At 36.8% G+C, this 22,487-nt stretch overlaps 1 protein-coding gene across 3 annotated transcripts in view; it reads left to right on the top strand.

The window, feature by feature from the left end:
* The first annotated feature begins 12,830 nt into the window (after positions 1 to 12,830).
* Positions 12,831 to 22,487, top strand: part of KYNU (kynureninase) — a 122,148-nt gene continuing 112,491 nt past the window's right edge. Inside the window, exons 1-2 of one of the 3 annotated variants that reach the window (XM_060626173.3) lie at positions 12,831 to 13,054; positions 20,398 to 20,580. In XM_060626173.3, coding sequence (XP_060482156.1) covers positions 20,412 to 20,580 — 169 coding nt within the window. In that variant the 5' untranslated portion in view covers positions 12,831 to 13,054; positions 20,398 to 20,411. The remainder of the gene's footprint in view (positions 13,055 to 20,397; positions 20,581 to 22,487) is intronic. The other 2 variants (XM_060626170.3, XM_060626171.3) reach the window with 2 other exon arrangements.

Here is a 22,487-nt window from a genome sequence, read left to right as displayed (position 1 = left end):
CTGGGGCCTGCTATCCTGTTTGCACAACTAAGGAGGAGGGGGAGCCAGGCCGGGGGTCCCTAGTGAGCTCAGGGGCTTAGTGGAGATAGCAGTCCCCTCCCTCGAGTGATATGGGAAGAAAGCATATAGCCACTCCAAGGACAAAAGACCCTGTCGGCACTGGCCAGCCAGAGGCCCTTTGTCAGTGGGTGTGGAGTGACACTACCTGGAACCAGGGCATGTGGAGCAGGATCCATAAGATATCAGGGTTTGGATCCCAACAAAGTGCCTGAGAAGCATGGGAGATTGTGGAGCAGAACAAACCAGCCTGTTTGTGCCTATGTGGCACTGTGAGGATGGCCTAAACAGAATGGTTTGGGTACCTGGTCTGGGGAGGAGAGACTGGGGTGTTGCAATTTTTCTCTCAATCACCAACAAGGTGGGGCTTCAGGGAACAGACAACAGGCCCACAGTGAAGGCAGGACCCGCCTATACCAAAACACACCCCTCCATGCCTGGTACTGCATAGCTAACAGAGCAAGATTGACACTGACTGAACCAGACAGCCTCTCCTCCAGACCAGTGCAGCCACTGGTTCCAAGGCAGCATCAGATATGAGTCCAGCATTTTTGCATTTTCGGACTTGATTTTTGATCAATTCTTATATATATGTATGTATGTATATATATGTGTATATAGAAAGAAAGAAAGAAAGAAAGAAAGAAAGAATATATATATATATATATAGTCCAGCATTTTTGCATTTTCGGACTTGATTTTTGATCAATTCTTATATATATGTATGTATATATATATATGTGTATATAGAAAGAAAGAAAGAAAGAAAGAAAGAAAGAAAGAATATATATATATATATATATATATATATATATATACACACACACACACACATATATATATGCTGGTTATTCTAGTTATTGGTTTATTTAAGCAGACATTTTTAATCTATTCTTTTTATACCTCTTCTGTATCTCCTTCTTTATTTTCCTCTCTCTCTCACTCTATGGATTAAGCCGTATAGTTTCTCAGATGCTCTGCCTGGTCTGATTTTTTCTTCTTTTCTTTTCCCCTGCCCCTGTCATTTCTCTTTTTGTATGGGATAAGGCTTCTTCCAACACCACCCCCTTTTTAAAAATGTTTCCAAGGTTACATCAATGAACAAATCAAAGCGCACCTGGCAGAAGGTCCAAACCACCGCCATGAGTAGGGACATAAAGCAACTAGGGTCACAACAATAGAAAGCATGCAACAAACTCCAAAAATAGTCTTGAAGACCAGGTCCTGGACAGGGTATGACCCCTTATTAGTATAGTAGTGCTCTCAGGTGCAAGACACATAACAAGTTATTAAAACACGTAAGGGACAGAAAACTAGCCAAAAATATGAAATGGAAGATTTCTCCTCAAAAGAAATTCCAGGAAGAAACAACAGCTAGAGTTTAGTTTTGCTCAAAACAAAAGTAAACAATATATCTGATCAAGAATTTAGAATAATAGTCATAAGATTAATAGCTGGGCTTGAATAAAGCATAGAAGACAGAAGAGAATCTATTGCTAAAAAGATCAAGGAACTAAGTAATAGGATGAATTAAGAAATGTTGTAAATGAGGTGCAAAATAAACTAGATGCAGTGACAGCAAGGATGGAGGAAGCAGAGGGGAGAATAAGTGAAATAGAACATAAAATTATGGAAAATGATGAAGCTGAGAAAAAGAGAAATTAGAAAAGACTAGACCATGAGGGGAGAGTTAGAGAACTAAGTGATTCAATGGAACGTAATAATATCCATATCATTGGACTTCCAGAAGAGAAAGTGGCAGGTTTACTCAAACAAATTATAGCTGAGAACTTTCCTAATCTGGAGAAGGAAGCATACATCCAAATCCAGGAGGCACAGAGAACTCCCTTCAGATTCAACAAGAATAGGTCTTCACCATGGCATATTATAGTGAAACTGGCAAAATACAAAGATTAAGAGAGAATTCTGAAAGCAGCTAGGGAAAAAAGGGCCTTAACCTACAAGGATAGACACATAAGGGCAGTAGCAGACCTGTCCACTGAAACTTGGCAGGCCAGAAGGGAGTGGCAGGAAATAATCAATGTACTGAATAGGAAAAATATGCAACCAAGAATCTTTATCCAGCAAAGCTGTTATTCAGAGTAGAAGGAGAGATAAAGGCTTTCCCAGACAAACAAAAACTGAAGGAGTTCATGACCACTAAACCAGTCCTGCAAGAGATCTGGAGGGACACTCTGAATGGAATGCTGCAAATACTACAAAGGACCAGAGACCATCACAACAAACATGAAACCTACAGATAACAGAATAACACTAAATCCATATCTTTCCATAATAACTCTGAATGTAAATGGATTAAGTGCCCCATTCAAAAGATATAGGGATTCAGAATGGATAAAACAAACAAACAAAAAAACACAACCAAGATCCATCTATATGCTGCCTACAAGAGACTTGTTTTAGACCTGAGGACACCTTCAGATTGAAAGTGAGGGGACTGAGAACCATCTATCATGCTACTAGAAGACAAAAAAAAAAAAAAAAAAAAAAAGCTGGAGTAGCCATACTTAGATAAGCTAGATTTTAAACTAAAGGCTGTAAAAAGAGATGAAAAAGGACAATATATCATAGTTACGGGGTCTATCCATCAAGAAGAGTTAACAATTGTAAATATTTAGGCCCCCAAATTGGAATGGCCAAAAGTATAAATCAATTACTCATAAACATAAGCAATTTTATTTATAAGAACATGGTAATTGCAGGGGACTTTAATACTCCACTTACAGTAATGGACAGATCATCTAGGCAGAAAATCAAAAGAAACAAAGGCCTTGTATGATACACTGGATCAGACGGACTTGACAGATATATTCAGAACTTTTCATCCAAAAGCAGCAGAATACACCTTCTTCTCGAGTGCACATGGAACATTCTCCAAGATAGATCACATGCTGGGTCACAAAACAGCCCTCAATCAATATAAAAGAATTGAGATTATACCATGCATATTTACAGATCACAATGCTATTAAACTTGAAATCAGCCACACACAAAAATTTGGAAAGCCTCCAAATGCATGGAGGTTAAAGAACATACTACTAAAGAATGAATGGGTCAACCAGGCAATTAAAGAAGAAGTTAAAAAATATATGGAAGCAAATGAAATGAAAACAGTCCAAATACTTTGGGATGCAGCAAAGGCAGTCCTAAGAGGAAAATACATTTCAATCCATGCCTATCTCAAGAAACTAGAAAAATCCCAAATACAAAACTAGAAGCAGAACAGCAAAGAAACCCCAAGTCAGCAGAAGAGAAATAATAAAGATTAGAGTATAAATTAACAATATGGAATCAAACAAAAACAAAAACATAAACAGTGGAAATGTCAATGAATCTAAGAGCTGTTTTTTTTTAAATACACCAAATTGATAAACCCCTAGCCAGACTTCTCAAAAAGAAAATAGAGAGAACCCAAATAGATTAAATCATGAACGAAAAAGGAAAAATCACAACCAACACCACAGAAATAAAATTATTAGAGATTACTATGAAAAATTATATGCCAACAAACTGGACAATACCTGGAAGAAATGGGCAAGTTTCTAGACATACACACACTATAAAACTCAAATAGGAAGAAATAGAAAATTTGAACAGACCCATTGCCAGTGAAGAAATTGAATCAGTTATCAAAAATCTCCCAACAATTAAGAGTCTTTGGTCAGATGGCTTCCAGGGGAATTCTACCAGACATTTAAAGCATAGTTAACACCTATCCCTCTCAAGCTGTTCCAAAAGATAGAAATGGAAGGAAGCTTCTGGGCTCATTCTATGAAGCCTGCATTACCTTGATTCCCAAACCAGAAAAAGGCCCCACTAAAAAGGAAGTACAGGCCAATATCCCTGATGAACAGGGATGAAAACATTTTCAACAATATACTAGCAAATTAAATTCAACAGTATATTAAAAGAATTATTCACCGTGATCAAATGGGATTCATTCCTGGGCTGCAGGGTTGGTTCAATATTTGCAAATCAATCAATGTGATACATCACATTAATAAAAGAAAGGATAAGAACCATATGATCCTATCAATAGATGCAGAAAAAGCAATTGACAAAATACAGCATGCTTTCTTAATAAAAACCCTCAAGAAAGTTGGGATAGAAGGAACATGCCTTAACATCATAAAAGCCATATATGAAAAAGCCCATAGCTAATATCATCCTCACTGAAGAAAAACTGACAGCTTTCCCCCTGAGATCAGGAACACGACAGGGATGTCCACTCTCACCACTATTTTTAACATAGTGTCGGAAGTCCTAGCCTTAGCAATCAGACAACAAAAGGAAATCAAAGGCATTCAAATTGGTAAAGAAGTTAAACTTTCACTTTTCACAGATGACATGATACTCTACATGAAAACCCCAAGGACTCCACCAAAAAGCTACTAGAACTGATACATGAATTTAGCAAAGTCACAGGATACGAAATCAATGTACAGAAATTGGTTTGCATTTCTATACATCAATAATGAAACAACAGAAAGAGAAATCAAGAAATCAATCCCATTTACAGTTGCACAAAGAACCATAAAATACCCAGGAATAAACCTAACCAAAGATGTAAAAGATTTGTATGATGAAAACTATTGAAAACTTATGAAAGAAATTGAAGAAGACACGAAGAAATGGAAAAACATTCCATGCTCATGGATTGGAAGAACAAGTATTGTTAAAATGTCAATACTACCCAAAGCAATCTATATTCAATGCAATCCGACTCAAAGTTGCACTGGCATTCTTCCCAAAGCTAGAACAAATAATCCTAAAATTTGTATGGAACCACAGAAGACCCCAAATAGCCAAAGTAATGTTGAAGAAGAAAACCAAAGCAGAAAGAATCACAATCCCGGACTTTAGCCTCTACTACAAAGCTGTAATCATCAAAACAGTATGGTATTGGCACAAATACAGACACATAGACCAATGGAATAGAATAGGGAACCCAGAATTGGACCCACAAATGCATGGCCAATTCATCTTTGACAAAGCATGAAAAAGTATCCAATGGAAAAAAGTCTCTTCAGGAAATGATGGTCGAAGAACTAGACAGTAACATGCAGAAGAATAGAACCAGACCACTTTCTTACACCACACACAAAAATAAACTCAAAATGGATGAAAGACCTAAATTTTGAGACAGTAAATCATCAAAACCCTAGAGGACAAAACAGGCAACCACCTCTTTGACCTCAGCCACAGAAACTTCTTACTTGACATGTCTCCAAAGGCAAGGAAATTAAAAGCAAAAATAAATTATTGGGACCTCATCAAGATAAAAAGCTTCTGCACTGCAAAGGAAAGAACCAACAAAACTAAAAGGCAACCCACAGAATGAGAGAAGATACTTGCAAATGACTTATGAGATAAAGGGTTAGTATCCAAAATCTATAATTACCAAACTCAACACCCAAAAAACAAATAATCCAGTGAAGAAATGGGCAGAAGACATGAATAGACACTTTTCCCAAGAAGACATCCAGATGGCTAACAGATATGACAAGATGCTCAACATCACTCATTATCAGGGAAATATAAAATCAAAACCACACTGAGATCCCACCTCACACCAGTCAGAGTGGCTAAAATTAACAACTCAGGAAACAACAGATGTTGGAGAGAATGTGGAGAAATGGGAACCCTCTTGCACTTCGGTGGGAATTCAAACTGGTACAACCACTCTGGAAAACAGTGTGAAGTTTCCTCACAAAATTAAAAATAGAATTATGCTATGATCCAGTAATAGCAAGCACTATTAGGAATTCATCCATAGGTAAAGGGGTGCTGATCTATAGGGGCACATGTACCCCAATGTTTATAGCAGCACTTTCAACAATAGCCAAATTAGGGAAAGAGCCCAAATATCCATCAACTGATGAATGGATAAAGATGTGGTTTATATATATAATGGAATACTACTTGGCAATGAGTAAGAATTAAATCCTGCAATTTGCAACGACATGGATGGAACTGGAGGGTTTATGCGAAATGAATTAAGTCACTCAGAGAAAGGCAGTTATCATATGTTTTCACTCATATGTGGAACTTGAGAAACTTAACAGAAGACCATGAGGGAAGGAAAGGGGAAAAAATAATTTCAAACAGAGAGGGAGGCAAACCATAAGAGGCTCTTCAATAAAAGAACAAACTGAGGGTTGATGGGGGTGGGCAGGGAAGAGGGGAAATGGGTGATGGGCATTGAGGAGGGCATTTGTTGGGATGAGTGAGCACTATGTGTTGTATGCAAGTGATAAATCCTGAGAGTCTACCCCAGAACACAGAGCACACTGTATACACTGTATGTTAGCTAACTTGACAATAAATTATATTTAAAAAAAAGAGTAATGCACATGACAGTGCTAAAATTCTAGACTTACTGAATCTAAATTCCACTGGGACAGGGGCAATACTTTTTGTATTTCTTGAAAAAAAATGTTTTCAATGAATGGGCAATATATAACATAAAATGGTTAAAATCTGGACATGTATCTTTCAAAACATATTTTGACAAATGAAACTACTTTTGTCATCATTAAAACTACATTCTTCACAAAAAAATAATAATATATTCACAAAGTCAAAAGGTGGATACAACCCCATATCCATCAGTAGATAAATGGATAAACAAAATGTGATGTATACATACAATAGAATATTGTTCAGCCATAGAAAGAAAGGAAATTGTCACATGTTACAACATAGATGAACCTTGTGGACATTATCCTGGGTAAAATAAGCCAGTCAAAAAAAAGGATACTATATGATCCAACTTTTATGAGGTACCTAAAGTAGTCAGATTCATAACAGGAAGTAGAATAGTGGTGGTCAGGTGTTTGGGGGAGATGGAAAAGGGGAGTTGGTCAAGTAGTATGGAGTTTAAAGATTGCAAGATGAAAAAGTTTTGGAGAATTGTTCAACAACAATATGAATATGCTTAACACTGCTGAGCTCTACACTTAAAATTAATTAAGACGGTAAATTTTCTGTTATGTGTTTTCACCACACAAACACAAGTAAAAAATGAAAAAGAATAAAAGATACAAAGACAGGCTAAAAAATGTTTCAGATTAAGGTAGACAAGGCAGTTAAATTCAATGCATAATCTTGGATTTGAGGCTGCATTAAAAAGAAGATATCTATAAAGGACATTATTATACCAATTGGAAAAATTTGAATAAAGTTTTTTTTTATTAGCTAATACTATTATATTAATATGGGATATCCTGATATTGATAGCTATAGTGAGGTTATGTAAGTGAATATCCTCATTCTTTGGAAGTCACACTTAGGAAGCTTTAGGAATAAGGGAATATGACATTTCAACTTAGTCTTAAATGGTTCAAGAAAGGACACACAGATGTGTCTTGAGGAGTATATGGCTATGTTTATGAGAGAAAAAAGCAAATATATCAAAATGCTAAAATTGGTAAGTCTTGGTGAAGAATATCCTTTTTTTTTTTTTTTTTTTTTTTTTTTAGTGTTTATTTTTGAGAGAGAGACAGAGCATCATCAGGGGAGGGGCAGAGAGAGAGAGGGAGACACAGAATCTGAAACAGGATCCAGGCTCTGACCTGTCAGAACAGAGCCCAATGCAGAGCTTATACCTTTGAGTAACGAGATCATTACCTGAGCGAAAGTCGGACACTCAACCAAGTGAGCCACCCAGGCACCCTCACATAAAATTCTTTGTAGTATTTTTGCAACTTTTCTACAGGAGTGAAATTATTTCAAAATAAAAATTAAAAATGAAATCAATAAAATGTGATAAAGTGATAAATCTTCAAAGTTTTAAAATTAACATATTTCCAATGTCAACAAAGCAAATAGACCTAATTAATTAGCTACATAGAATATCAAATAACTCAACTAGCAAGACTATATATGGATTGTGTGAAAGCCCTTTGTATCTAGCTCAGATTCTTTTATCTGCTCATTACTTAAATACAGAGAAAAATATAATTTGTTAATTCCAGTTCTTAAGGTAAACAATCAGACATTTGGGCAAATTGACATCTGAACACACATAAAAGAGAACTATTAAAATTCCCCTGCCAGAACACCGCATATAGATTGCCTTAAATATCTCTGTGAATTTAATAATGAGGGAGAAATTCTGATTTAGGGAAAAGTGAATGGGTTACAGGAATTTTAGTTTCTAAATGAATTTTAATCATCAACTGGCAAAATGATATTTGCTTATAATGAGCTCTTATATGTTTCTCAGAAAAACTGAAAATACTATGTACAGAGGATAGGAAACTCCCTGTCCATTACTGGAAAATTTTTCTAATAACCAGAATATATACCTCACAGGAAGGAGAGAAGAGCTTATTTAAATACAACCTAGTGATTTACTGGCACATTAATTTGTTTTGCTTTCCTTGCTACAGAAGCACAGGAAGAGGAGAAAGGGGGAGAAAGGAGGGGGAGGAAGAAGAGGTGAGGAGAAGGAGGGAGGCAAGGGGAGAGACACTGGGGAGAGAAGAGGAGAGGAGAAGGGGAGGAGGAATGAGAAAGGGGAGATAGGGGAAATAAAGACAAAGGGAAGGGGGAGAGAAGGAGAGAGTGAAGATAGGAAAAGGAGGAGGAGGGGGAAAAAGAAAGGGGAAGGGAAAGAGCAGAGAAAGAATTTTTTGTGTGTGTACTGTTCTTTATTTATATTTTTCTCTACCCATATAAAGAAGATTCTGCATTTCTTGGCTTCAGGATAGAAATTGCTTAGTGAGAACATCCTGACCTGGCTTTTAAGAAAGTTTATGTTATATTGGTTCACCCTCAGAAGAGAGGGAAAGAGTGTTTGGGAGTGCAGGGTGATGGTATGGGGAAAAGAGAGAGGCAGAAGGGAAGAGAGTCAAGGAAGCTAATAGGCTCATCTCAGAGTATTTTGTTGTGCTTAAAACATGTGGAAAAGGAGAGTCCCAGTAATGACTCAAGACTAATTCTCCCTTTACAGAAGTGACAATTGAGATCCTAAATTGTTTAATTTATATAATTGTTTAATTATATATATATAATAAATATACTGTTTAATTATATATATATAATAAATATACTGTTTAATTATATATATATATATATAATTGTTTAATTTATATAATAGAATAATGAGAGATTTTCTATATACTGTAGGGAAGGAAATTTTAATTCTTCCTCAACCCTTCTGAGTTTTTAGGTGGTAACCCTATAATAAAATATTAACAAGAGGAAAAACAAGTTTATTATCATGAATGTCTCATGTATACATGGGAGATACCCAGGGAAAAATGGGTGACTCCCATTAGATTAGAAGGGGAGGGGAGATGTAGGCCTCTTAAAGGGAGAGTAAATGTTTATTAGGAAAGGGCCCTGAAAAGTATAGGTAAAAGATATGATAGTTAGTGACAAAGTTGGTCAGGGTGTGGACTTCTAGTCCCCTCTCCTGTGATAAGAGTCAATCTTCCCTGGTTGAAGAAACTCCCAGGGAGGGGATTGATAACAACTGACTTCTTTTGGGGGATCTGTTTTCAGGCAGATAAGAGATCAGAGACAGCCTCTCTCCCATTTGCTGTTTTTTAAGTGCCTCCAGCTCAAGATAATCAATATACCACAGAGACATATTTTGTGGTGGCAATTTCTGAACACCTGCAGTCATATTTTTGGGTGACACATTCTGCTATCCTTCAACACCCAAGTTTGAGACTGCAGTTTATCAGTTCTTCCCCAACTGGTCCCTATGGTTGAGGTTTTTCTTCACTTCTACAGAACACTTTTATTAATAGTAGGACCTGAATTAGCTGCTGAGCAGCAGCTCTGTGTTCAATCTCATTACCCATTTCTACTCATGGAACATTTCACACTGGAGTGTCATAGTTGGGTGTGTAGCCTTGGATACTTGCAGACACAATTTGCTGCCCTGAATTTAATTTGGTAAATAATACAGCAAGCACCCAGTGAAGTCTACTATTTCCCTGGCACTGGCTTAGCCATGGTGAATAAGCCCTGAAGAATAGGATAATAATCATCATTATATCCCCTTCATCTATTTTGATAGAAGAAACTGAACCTTTTCTGGAAAAAGTAACTAATTTAACATATTTATTTAGCTCCATTTTAAGGGCAAGGTGCTCAGGAAGGTATAATCAAGTCTTTAACATTTTAGAGATTTATCATGTTGTAGGCAAGATGATATATATGGAAATTAATAGACAACTGAATTGGTAACAACAGTTTATCCTGGCAGCATGTTTCTTCTTCCTTTTTCTAAAAAGAAGAAATAGAAGCTCAATCCCTTCCTTGTTTTCCTTCCAGAGCTGATCCTGCAGTGGTCCCTGTTTCCACCACTCCCTCCATGGCTTGATATTTCACAGTTCCTTTATAACTTTAGGGACTTATGTTAATATTATAAAGATTTTCCTCATCATTAATATCCCTGGCATATAATCATGCCTGATGCAAAGAATACGCTTGATACTTCTTTTTTTAAGTGAATGAAGAATTAAAAACAAGATAACAGACCCATAATGGAGTCACTTATGCTAAGCTCCACATCACCAAACTGAGACTTAATTATAGTTTTGGCTTTCCTAGAAATGACATCTTAAACCAGGAATCAGGAATTACCTGATTAACAGTAATTAGATAATGCACTTGAAAACCCCTGTCATGCCCTAAAGGAAAGTGACTTTGCCATAACCAATCTATCTTTTTTGTCTAATATAACATCTTTGTTCTCTCTTCCTTCTTTCTATGAAAATCTTTCATTTTGTACAGCTCCTAGGAGCGGCTTTCTATCTGCTAAATTGAGCGCTTCCCAATTTATGAAGTATTGAATAAAGCCAGTGAGATTAAATTTTGAATTTCTGCATTTTAGTAGAAGGTAACAAACTTTAAAAAAGAGATTTACAAAACATAAGAAATAAGATGTAGCTGGGGCACCTGGGTAGCTCAGTGTATTGAGTATCCAACTTTGGCTCAGGTCATGATCTCAAGGCTGGTGAGTTCTATGCTCACCAGAGTCCTTGAACTCTGTGCTGACAGTGCAGAGCCTGCTTGGGATTCTCTCTCCTTTTGTCTCTGCCCCTCCCCTGCTTCTGCTCTCTCTCTCTCTCCCTTCCTCTTTCTCTCTCTCAAAAAAAAGTAGATAAACATTAAAAAATGGAGATTTTATAGGGAGGCAAGAAAATTACTGGCAAGAGAGAAGATTGTTTCAGACAAGACCACCTTCCTTTATGGGGAAAGAAGGAGATCTTATTATAGGGCAGATTAATATTTTGATGGGATGGTTTCTAACACTACTATCAAAAGACTTTAGAAGAAGCAATGTGAAAGTACGTCCTGACCTATAAACCTGTAGCTCTATTTCTATTTCAATATCCATAGTCAGTAGTTAAAGGATTATGATTCTTTACCAAAAATGACACAGACTCCAGCCCAGGCTCACTTCCTGGATATTAAAACCGGTCAAATCTTCCAAAGTTCTTACATCCCAAGAAATAAACAAAATAGGAAAAAAAATGCAAATTTTGAGATACCCAGACTGGATTCAAAGGTTTACTCTTTCAACTAAATAGTGTAAGGATACAGTACACACATTATAGGATTATTGTAAGGGTAGGAGAGATGAAATGAAATATATTTTATTTTCACTGTTCAATTACTTGTATTAAATTCATTTCATGTGTTTTATCCTCCTCTTTTGGACACTGGAGGGCAATACTTTTTGATTAATTCAGAAAAAAAAAAGTGTGTCATTTGCTGACTTGTGTGTTTTGGTGTGCTGGCTTTCCACATGCATTGTTTTGTATTTTACTTATCTCGTGAGAAGGTAATTTTGTGTCCATTTGATAGATGGATACTGAGTTTCAGGGCGCATTAGGTAAATTGTCCTGAGTTATATAGTGAACACATGGCAGAGATGATTGAATCAAATAATGTTTTACCTGTTGTGTGTGGGTGCTCAAAAAAGGCATCAACATACATACAAAAGGGATTCAATTATTCAGGCCCAGTCCCTAGCTTTAGTCTTCACTCTAAAACTCTTTACTCTGATTTTATGCCTAAAAGTATATTCACCCACTAGACCCAAGCTCAGGGATCAGCATGAAAAGATAACAGAGGTAAATCAATAGACAGACCATAGGCTTAAAGGAAGAATTTGCATTTGTGAAGATTTTGAGGCTAAATTTCCACTTTATCTTCAAACTCTCTTCTTGATTGTCTTGTTAACTAAACTGATAATCTAGAAGTTGTGTGTGTGTGTGTGTGTGTGTGTGTGTGTGTGTGTTTTAATGCACCTATTGGGCAATAAAGTATATTCTAGAATTGAGACCTATTTTAAACTTGTGACTAAAAATGTTAATCTGTTAAATGTCAAACTCTACCTTCAGACTAGAAACTCAATGCATTTGATCACCGGGCGTGGCCTCAAAAGCCAAGTTTCCTTTATTTTGAGACTTGGGAAAGAATTTCTCTCCCGTCCTTATTAGTGTATTCCAGAGCCCAAACCAAGAAGAAATGCGAATTTTGGAATTTAGCTCCAGAGCAAACTCATTGGTATGACTTACACACCAACAAGGTTACTCTATTTACTCAGTAGGATCATTATAGGATATAGTTTTTTTGCCCAAAGTTCTAAGGAGTTGGAAGGCAAAGAAGTGTTTAGAGTTTAGTGTTTAGAGCGGCTTAGAGGACAAAGTCCTAAATAAGCCCCTCCTGTTTGAAAGAGAGAGCAAGAGCCGCCTGTTGCTTAGGTGTTTGTCAGTGACTGGAGATTTACTATCAGTTTAGAAAAAGGGGGAGGAACTAAAGTTAGCTCACAAATTCCCCACAGGTTTTTGTCTATGCAGAAGTGCCCGGAGTTTCTCACCCTGAGTTCTGACCTGTAAATCTGCAAGGAAATCTTGAGAGTTTTTCTTTTTCCTTTTCTTTCTTTCTTTCTTTTTTTTTAAAGGAGGCAGGGAGCTGTGGATCCATCCCATCATCGGAATCCTAGCTGGTAAGCACAGAGACACAGATAATACACTCTACACAAATATATAGTCAGTGATTTTTTTCTAAAGGAAAGTTCTTTCTGCTAGAATCCTTGCTACACTGTGTTAGTGGTTTCTTCTGCCAGGCTCTTTCTTCTCTTTTTATTCTCCAAATTATCTTTATAAAAATGACACAGTCCCCTAATGCCCTCCCCTCCTTTAAAATGTTCGCTTAAATAAAGAGATCTTTACCAATGTAGTGAAAAAGAACTGTTGTCAATAGTACTGTGCAATTCATTTACTAAAAGATAATTACATTTGACTAATTAAAGTACTTCTGCAGTTACTTGAGTTGAAGTGGTAAGATCATATAAAAATTCACATCTTTAAAGAAGCATGAAGTCCTCTGTTTTCTGGTAATTCTAGTTGTCTTGTGGTGCCATTAGTCATATTAAATATTTATTTGGGGAAGTGAAAACGTCTATTTCGTGAGCAAGGTTTCTTCCCCTTTCATTTTATGAAATATTTTCCTAAGAATGGAGAGTTGGTACACTTTTTTTTTTAATAGGTAAGAAAGTTTTGTTTTGTTTCTTTCTTTCCTGCTTTTATTTTGAGAGGGGTGGGGTGTTTTATTAGGTAATAGCATTGGAGCAAATGCATTGATCTTATTAATGTGAAATTCAGCATGTAACTCATATAATCCTTGATATGAAACATGCAGTTGTGACAATGATGTCACTCATTTCTCAAACAATGATATGTTTAAAGAACGTGGCTCTGTACACATATGTTAAGTAATACTTTATTTCTTTCTCAATGAAACGCTATACACTTTCTTTATAATTTGCTTTGTCAGCTTCTAAACTTTGAACTCATGTGTTTAATTGGCTCATTTCAGGCATGAAATGTGAAGCTGTATAAAGATTAACCACTGAGTATTCAATAGTCATTTATTTAACTATTTAACCTTAGTCCCATGGGTGACTGGAGGATCCTGAATTCCATGATTCCTTGAAAGCAGTCCATTTTTTTTACTTAAAAAATTTTTAAATGTTTTATTTATTCTTGAAAGCAGAGAGAGACAGAGCATGAGTGGGGAGGGGCAGAGAGAGACCCAGAATCGGAAGCAGGCTCCAGGCTCTGAGCTGTCAGCACAGAGCCCAACGCATGGCTCAAACCCACGGACTTTGAGATCATGACCTGAGCTAAAGTCAGACACCTAACCGACTGAGGCACCGAGAATCCCCAAAACAATCATTTTTAATAAAAGTTTTAGCCTTAAAGTTGTAGCTGTCCAAATAAAATTGGCAAAATGCAATTTTCAAAATTTCAAAAGCTAAAGTGAGGGTAAAATGGCAATTTTCATCACAGGGTATTAATACTTAAAGATACCATGAGCACATCTTTTATCTCTTTATAAAGAAATTTACCTACTTAATTTCATTCACTCTTAATCATGATCTTCTGAAGAAAGTAGAACTTAAATTAGTTTTATATAGCATTGCAGAACAGAAAAGTTAGGTGACTTGCCCAAGACCAAATGCATATACATCTCCACTTTCTTAATAACATCATTATTTAAAATGTGACATATACAATTTGGGGTTTTTAAGTTGGATTGAATTTTTTTATTTCACAATAAGGGCATGTTAGTTTATTTGAAAATGATAAACCTACACAAGGCATAAAATTATGGCTTGTGAAGCACTAATTGTCTTAGATGGCAGGATGAGTGCAGAATGAAGCAGCAACTGTTATGAGTTAATAAACTGCTTCTTTGGAGTGAGGGCACTGTGGTATTGTGGGCACTGAGGACTGTATTAGCTTCTGGTGGTGGCTGTGCCTGTTGGCAGGGTGAGACCAGGTGTGTTCTCCCAGAAAGATTATTTTGCCAGCAGGTATCTCACTGTCGGTGCAGGTGGGGTTGTGACATTTGGGCTGTGACAGGCCCAGAAGAGGAACCAGCTGCTTTAACCTCTGCCTGGCTGGGACTGGACTGGAAGGACTGATTAAAAAGAGTAGATAGATTCATTGCCTGCAGTATTTTGCAGACTGAGTACAAAGCTGAAAAAAATAATGAAGGGGGGAAAAAAGAATGAGCGAAAGAAACATTTTTTAAAAGTCATAAAACAAGATGAAAGGAAAAATAAATTTAGAGGGTCAGGAATCCTGCTCTGTACATTCTACCTGCATGCCATCCCAAAGATAAGCACGACTGACTAAGTTCCTCAAGTGAAGTACAGTCCCAAACAGTGAACTCTCTTATCCTCATACCTTTTTCTTTCTTCTCTATTGATTCCAGAGTTTGGTCTGGAAATGGGAGAGTTATTCTGATCCCTCAGGATTGTTACAAGGATTAAATAAGAAACAAATATAAACTAGCTAATGAATGAATATGAATATCTTTTTTGTTTTAAACAAAGAAAGTTGGATTTTACTGGGAATATAATGGTAGCAAACTAATCTGTCAGTTTATTTAGGTAACCCAGTTAGAGTTTACAGTCAACTCCAATGAACCATCAAAGTGTTGACTTACGGAACCTGGGTGGCTCAGTCGGTTAAGCATCCGACTTCGGCTCAGGTCATGGCCTCACAGCTCGTGAGTTTGAACCCTGTGTGGGACTCTGTGATGACAGCTCAGAGCCTGGAGCCTGCTTTAGATTCTGTGTCTCCTTCTCTCTCTGCCCCTCCCCCACTCATGCTCAGTCTCTCTGTCTCTCAAAAAAAAAAATCAAAAAAATTTAAAATAAATAAAAATAAAAGAGTGCTGACTCTCCAAAGACATTCTTAAATGTAAGACAAGCTCTCTTGATTCTTAGTCTCATTGAAAATGTTTTTAATTTCCATGTGATTGTAATAAGAATGGTATCCTCTGTGAACAGTCATTAATCATGTGAAATAATTCAAGCTATTTTGTGCATCTTTGTTCAACTGTCGTTTTAGGGGAACTCTCTATCTAAAAGCCACTGCTCAGGAATGGAATGGATGCAAAGATGAACAAGATTCAGGCCCCTAGGTAGAATACAGTTCAGTAGTGTAGACTAGCAACTCAATCAAGCCACTGTAAGTAATAGGTTTATAGTAAAGACACCCTTGATAGGCAGAAAATAGCTCGTGGGATTCTCAGAACAGCCAAGTAGGTGGCCTTCCAGGCCTTACACATAATTTGCTGCATGGAAGGATTCAGTGACTCTCCAGACTGGTTTTTCCTGGACCTTTCAGGAGACATAGCTATTCCATCACCTGCTGTTGCATAATTAACTTGATTCTTACTTGCTGCTGAAATCACTTCATGCTTTAGCAACCAGTGGCTCTGTTTAACTTTGAAAAAATGAGTCACTCATGACAAGACTCCTACACCCAACCATTTTATCATTGCTTTCTATGATTTTTTAAAGTTTTTGCTCCTGTTTCTAACCGAATAAATGACTGTATGTCATAGCTATGATTCCTGAAAGAATTTGATTCGATGCTCAGCTAAACACAATCATGAATGACTGTTTGGCTAAGGCATTCACAAGTCTCTTGCAGGTCATTGACACAACAGGTGATTGTCTCAAGTGGGTCATGTCCATTAGGGGTCTAATCAAGTGTGACCAAGCAGTTGATACTGTCAAGTGGTAGAGGCACAGTCATCTCCATTCAAAAGGCAGGTTATATCATCAGAAGGTAATAGGTAGGAACCCACGCAAAATCAAGTTGTAGGCACGGCAACTTGTTTAAGCTTTCCCAAACATATATGCATCTAAATAAATATAGTATCTGACAAGATGCATTATTTATCAATTAGGATGTGCTTCTAAGTGTTACAGGTATCCAGAGGAGGAAAACTTACTTTTAGCTGAGGACTTATAGGATAAAAAAAGTAACATTTGAGCTAGGGCTTTGAAGGTGACTAGGATGTGAATGTGTATAAAGGGAAATAGGACATTTTAGGCAAAGGGAATGACATGAGAATGACATGAAAAATCACATAGAAAATTTCATGAAAAAGACAATAATTTAGTATGGTCACATACTGAAAGAACAATCAACACCAATGTTGAAATCATTGACTTTTGTACAAGCATGGATTGGAGCAATTGGTAATCATTATTGGCATCAAAGCTAAAAACATATTCAGATCAAGATCAGTATCTTTCTTTGAGAATATACAGAACAGCTCATCAAGGAGACCACTGGCAATTGACAAAAGAAGAGCTCAAATAAACAAGCAGAAGAATTTAAGTTTAGAGAATAAGAAGTATGCTTGTTTTACTGGCATTGTACAATATTCAGACATGCAACTGTTTATTGCCTAATACTGGGTGTGTTGGTTGGGGTGGGAGAAGTAAAGGTGATGAATTAAAGACAGATGATTGAATTGAGATTTGAGAGCTTCCTCTCTGTTAGTTTTAGTTAGTTCTTAGGATTTCTAGGCTTTAAGTATAGTCTATGAGTTGAAAAATATCAAGCTTATATCTTGTGATCTAATTTTCTTCTAAGCTATAGAAAACAACATCCAATGGCCAGTTTGATATTTCTACCTTAAACTTTATGTGTCCTACATAGAACTTTGATTTTCCTTCTCAAAATTTTTCTTCCCCGGGTATTTCTTATTTCACCACTTCCAACATATTTGCCCAGATCCCACACCAGAGAAAATCTATTTGCTTTTCCTCCAAAATATATAATGAATTCACACTTTTCTCTATTTTTCTCTTTTTCACATTTAATCCACCATCACTTTTTCTCTGAACTACTAGAATAGCCTTAATTTGCTTCTCTTTTTCAACTCTTCTAATTCATCAGAGAGCAGAAAAAGTGATTTTTATTTCATGCAAAATTACATCATGTCATTTTCCTACTCAAGATTCTCTGACAATTTCCCATTAAACTTAGAAAAATACCCAAACTCCTTTCTAGCTTCAAAGTTCTTCATAATTAACTTCTGCCTCTGCCTCTGTCTCCTTTATCTTATAGTCTCTCCTTCTGACTACCTCCCTTAGTGCATTAGCTGAACAGGCCAAGACCATCTCCACCACAGGATCTGTGTACTTGTTGTCATCTTCTCTGGTTCTTGGTCCTCACATGTTTGACTCCATAAAATGTTCCACATATGCACATATGTCCCTGCCTCAGAGAGATGCACTTACCTGACCCTCTCCCTGAGAAGCCATTCCATACCCCAGTGACTCTCTATCCCATTACTCTGTTCTGTTTACTCGTAGCTGTTGAAACGATCTCAAATTACATTTTTTAAAATTATTTTTTTCATTGTCCACTAATTAATTACTTATACACCATCTTTTACACTGTTATTCTATCAGTGCTTGGAACTACATGGCTGGTATTCAACAAGTACTTGTTGGAAAGTAAATAAATGGAGGAATGTATACGTGAGCCACAAAAGTATAAATTTGTAAATCAAGCTAGCCTGAGAAAATGTTTTTTTCTCTAATACCATAGTTGCTCAATTTCAAAAAAAACTAAAACTTTGTGAAATATGGATAAATAAATATAAAGAAAACTTGGGTAAAGTTTAAGAATACGTAGTTAAATTTCCACTGTTATTTTTTCCCTTCCAGAAAATTGAGCTTTTTTTCCAAAATTGTGCGAAATTTAAATGATGGTTACATAGAGCAGGATATAGTTTCACAAAATACCACAGGGCCCTGTTTCATTCTAAGATGGAACATATAGTTGTGAGAGAAAAGTTTCTCATTATGGCAGCAGAAACAGCTCTTTGGTCTTCCTATGGCAAAAGTCAACATTTCTTAAGGTAAACTTACCTTTTTCATTCACAATAAAGACTTTGTTAAGATTTTATTGTATATATGTCCCTAATTTTAAAATTATGATCCAAGGGGCACCTGGGTGGCTCAGTCAGTTGAGTGTCTGACTTTGGCTCGGGTCATGATCCTACAGTTTGTGAGTTTGAGCCCCATGTCGGGCACTGTGCTGACAACTCGGAGCCTGGAGCCTGCTTTGGGTTCTGTGTCTCCATCTTTCTCTGCCCTTCCCCCTTAACTCATGCTCTGTCTCTCTTTCTCTCACAAATAAGTAAATATTTTAAAAAGGTAAAACAAAATTTTTTTTAATGTCTATTTATTTATTTTGAGAGAGAAGGAGACACTGTGTGCAGGGGAGGGACAGAGAGAGAGAAGGAGAGAGAGAATCCCAAACAGGCTCTGAGCTGCCAGCACAAAGCCCAATGCAGGGCTTAGTCTTACCAACCATGAGATCATGACCTGACTCCTAATCAAGAGTCCATTGCTTAACCGACTGAGCCACCTTGTTGCCCCACAAAAGCATCTTTACTGTTACCGCAGTAAGACATCTAGAGGAAAAGGTGATAAAATTATGTATGTTTGAAAGCCACTAATTTGGACCATTATCCAGAAAATAAAAATGGAAAGAGCTAACATTTATTGAGAGCATACTCTGTCCTGACCACCATTACCTAATTTATTCCTTTCAACATCCGTAAGTTATTATCATTTTCTTTATTTCATACATGAGAAAAACTCAAGCATGAGGTTTAATGCTGTTTGGTTAATAAAGTTATTCTAAGGTTGGAAAAATGAGAATCGTATTTAAGACAAGATTCTTGGGATGCCTGGGTGGCTCAGACGGTTAAGTGACTGACTCTTGATTTCTGCTCAGGTCATGATCTCACAGTTTTGTGGTTTTATGAGTTTGAGCCCAGCATGGGGCTCTGCATGCTGACCGTGCTTGGGACCTGCCTGGGATTCTCTCTCTCCCTCTCTGCCCGACCCCTGCTCACACTCTCTCTGTCTCTCTCAAAAGAAATAAACTTAAAAGAAAAAAAAAGATGGGGTGCCTGGGTGGCTCAGTTGGTTAAGCATCCGACTTCGGCTCCAGTCATGATCTCATGGTTTGTGGGTTTGAGCCCCACAATGGGCTCTGTGCTGACCATTCAGAGCCTGGAGCCTCCTTTGGATTCTGTGTCTCCCTCTCTCTATGCCTCTCCCCTGCTCATGCTCTGTCTGTCTGTCTCTCTCTCTCTCTCAAAAATAAATCAACATTAGGGGTGCCTGGGTGGCTCAGTCGGTTGAGCGTCCGACTTGGGCTCAGGTCATGATCTCAGTTTGTGAGTTTGAGCCCCACGTTGGGCTCTGTGCTGATAGCTCAAAGCCTGGAGCCTGTTTCGGATTCTGTGTCTCCCCCTCTTTCTGCCCCTTCCCTGCTCATGCTCTGTCTCTTTCTCTGTCAAAAATAAACATTAAAAAAATTAAAATAAATAAATAAAAATTAAAAATTTTTTAAAAAAGGAAAGACACAACATTCTTTACCTAAAAAGCTCATTTTCTACAGAAAAAAAATGGTGGTGGCTAAATTATTTTTAATTATTTTTCTTCACTTTTAGAGAAACAACTTATAATGGAGGCTTCACCTCTTGAGTTACCAGCTGACACACTTCAACGCATCGCATCTGAACTTAGATGTCACCTGACAGATGAGAGGGTTGCCCTCCACCTTGATAAGGAAGATAAGCTGAGGCACTTCAGAGAGAATTTTCATATCCCCAAAATGCAGGATCTACCTGCAGGTAAGAACACTGAAAAGAATTCTATTTTTCTTAATTAATTTATTAATTTATTTTTGCTACTACATGAGTTTATCATAAACCTTTGAAATCGTTGTTCTCTTACATAATAGAGCCATTGTAATTATGTCTGAAAAACAGAAAGTTCCTGGTGCTACTAAATCAGCCTGTCAGCCAACCTTAGCCTCAGATTCTTTATGTTCCTTTTCTTCTTCTGAATAAAATACTTGCAGCGTTTTTATACTGTCATCTATTTCTCTGAACAATAGAGTGACTATTGAAAATTATAGGCAGACGCATTTACTTGTTCTCTAAGCACTTAGAGCTCAAAACAATTTCTTTTCAATACAGTATTAGAATATCTCTTATTTGTGGCACCTAGTTAATGATAGCATGATATTTCTCTTAGAGGAAATATTATTTTGTGATTTGGGCATATTAAGAAGATATTATGTGAATAACCATCTTTGTATGCTGTGAGTAAAGATGGCATGTATAAGAATTACCAAAAATAAGGAAACAATCAGTGACTAAGAAATACATATTGCATTTTTTTTTCTTTTAAATAATATGGTAAGCTGATTCTGTTCTTGGTTTGGGGATGTCCTATTTTAAAAAAATAGGTAGCACAAGTATAAAAATATGAAATTTTTAAAATATTTGACTTTGCTCCATTTTACATCAATGAAAAAAGATTTGTCAAAATAAATATAGGTTTTATTTTCCTTTTCCTAGATGGTTTTTGAGACATTGTTAGAGAAAAGGGTCAAAATTATTTTTACTTAGCTGATGTTGCACTTAATGTTCAATGTTGTTCTAAAGACCATACCCCCAAAATAACACATGCACACATGCATGCACACACACACTCATGCACAAACATATGCACCAAGAAAAAGGAAGAAAGCAAGCAAGGAAGGCATGCAAGACATAAATATTGGAAAGACGTGTCTAAATCTCTCTAAATTATTCCTGTTTGGAACATAATTGTTCCTGAATCTCTGAGAGGATACTGGATAGTTCCATAAGATCCCAACTCTTCTTTTTATTGTATTTTCATATATTGGTTTTTCAGAGATACAAGACAAAGTCTTTATGACCTACCTATCAAAGTACCAAAATGACTTCCACATTTACATTTGTATTTCCTCCAGAAACAAAAGCACTTGTGTCATGGACATCTTTGCTTATTTGGTAATCAAAAATTGTTCCTTCCTTGTTTGAATTTGCAAATCTTGGAACAGTGTTTGAAATTTGTATAAACTCCTTGGCCATTTGCTTTTCTTAAAAAGTTGTAATTTTTTCTTCATGTATAAAGTTTATTGCTTCTAGATATTTTATTTTTCAATTGATTTTAATTTTTTAAGTCTTAGTTATATTAACAACTTGTTCTAAGGAGTTTTAAATTAAATTTTTTTTTTTAATGTTTATTTATTTTTGAGAGAGAGAGAGTGTGAGCGGCGTGGAGGGGGGTAAGACAGAGAGAGAGGGAGACAGCGATCTGAGGCAGGCTCTCAGCTATCCGCACAGAGCCCAATGAGGGGCTCCAACTCACGAACCGTGAGATCATGACCTGAGCTGAAGTCAGATGGTTAACCGACTAGGCCACCCAGGCACCCCTGTAAGGAATTTTAAATGAATTTGCCTAGTCCATGTAGCTGGATGATATAACCAGAAATGGATTCCAAATTTTGGGACTCCTTCTCCAGTTGTCTTGACTCAAAGCTATTACTTTTTCGAAGATTACTCTAAGGGAACCTGACTGGCTCAGTCAGTAGAGCATGGGACTTTTGATCTCAGGGTCATGAGCTCAAGCTTCATGTTGGGCATAGAGCTTACTTAAAAAAGAAACTACTCTATTGAGTTGGAATTTATATACCATAGAATCCACTTTGTTTTATGCTCTGCAG

Source organism: Panthera onca, chromosome C1, assembly GCF_046562875.1.
Source record: "Panthera onca isolate mPanOnc1 chromosome C1, mPanOnc1 haplotype 2, whole genome shotgun sequence".
Taxonomy (NCBI): domain Eukaryota; kingdom Metazoa; phylum Chordata; class Mammalia; order Carnivora; family Felidae; genus Panthera; species Panthera onca.
This window is presented reverse-complemented; position numbering and strand designations above follow the sequence as displayed.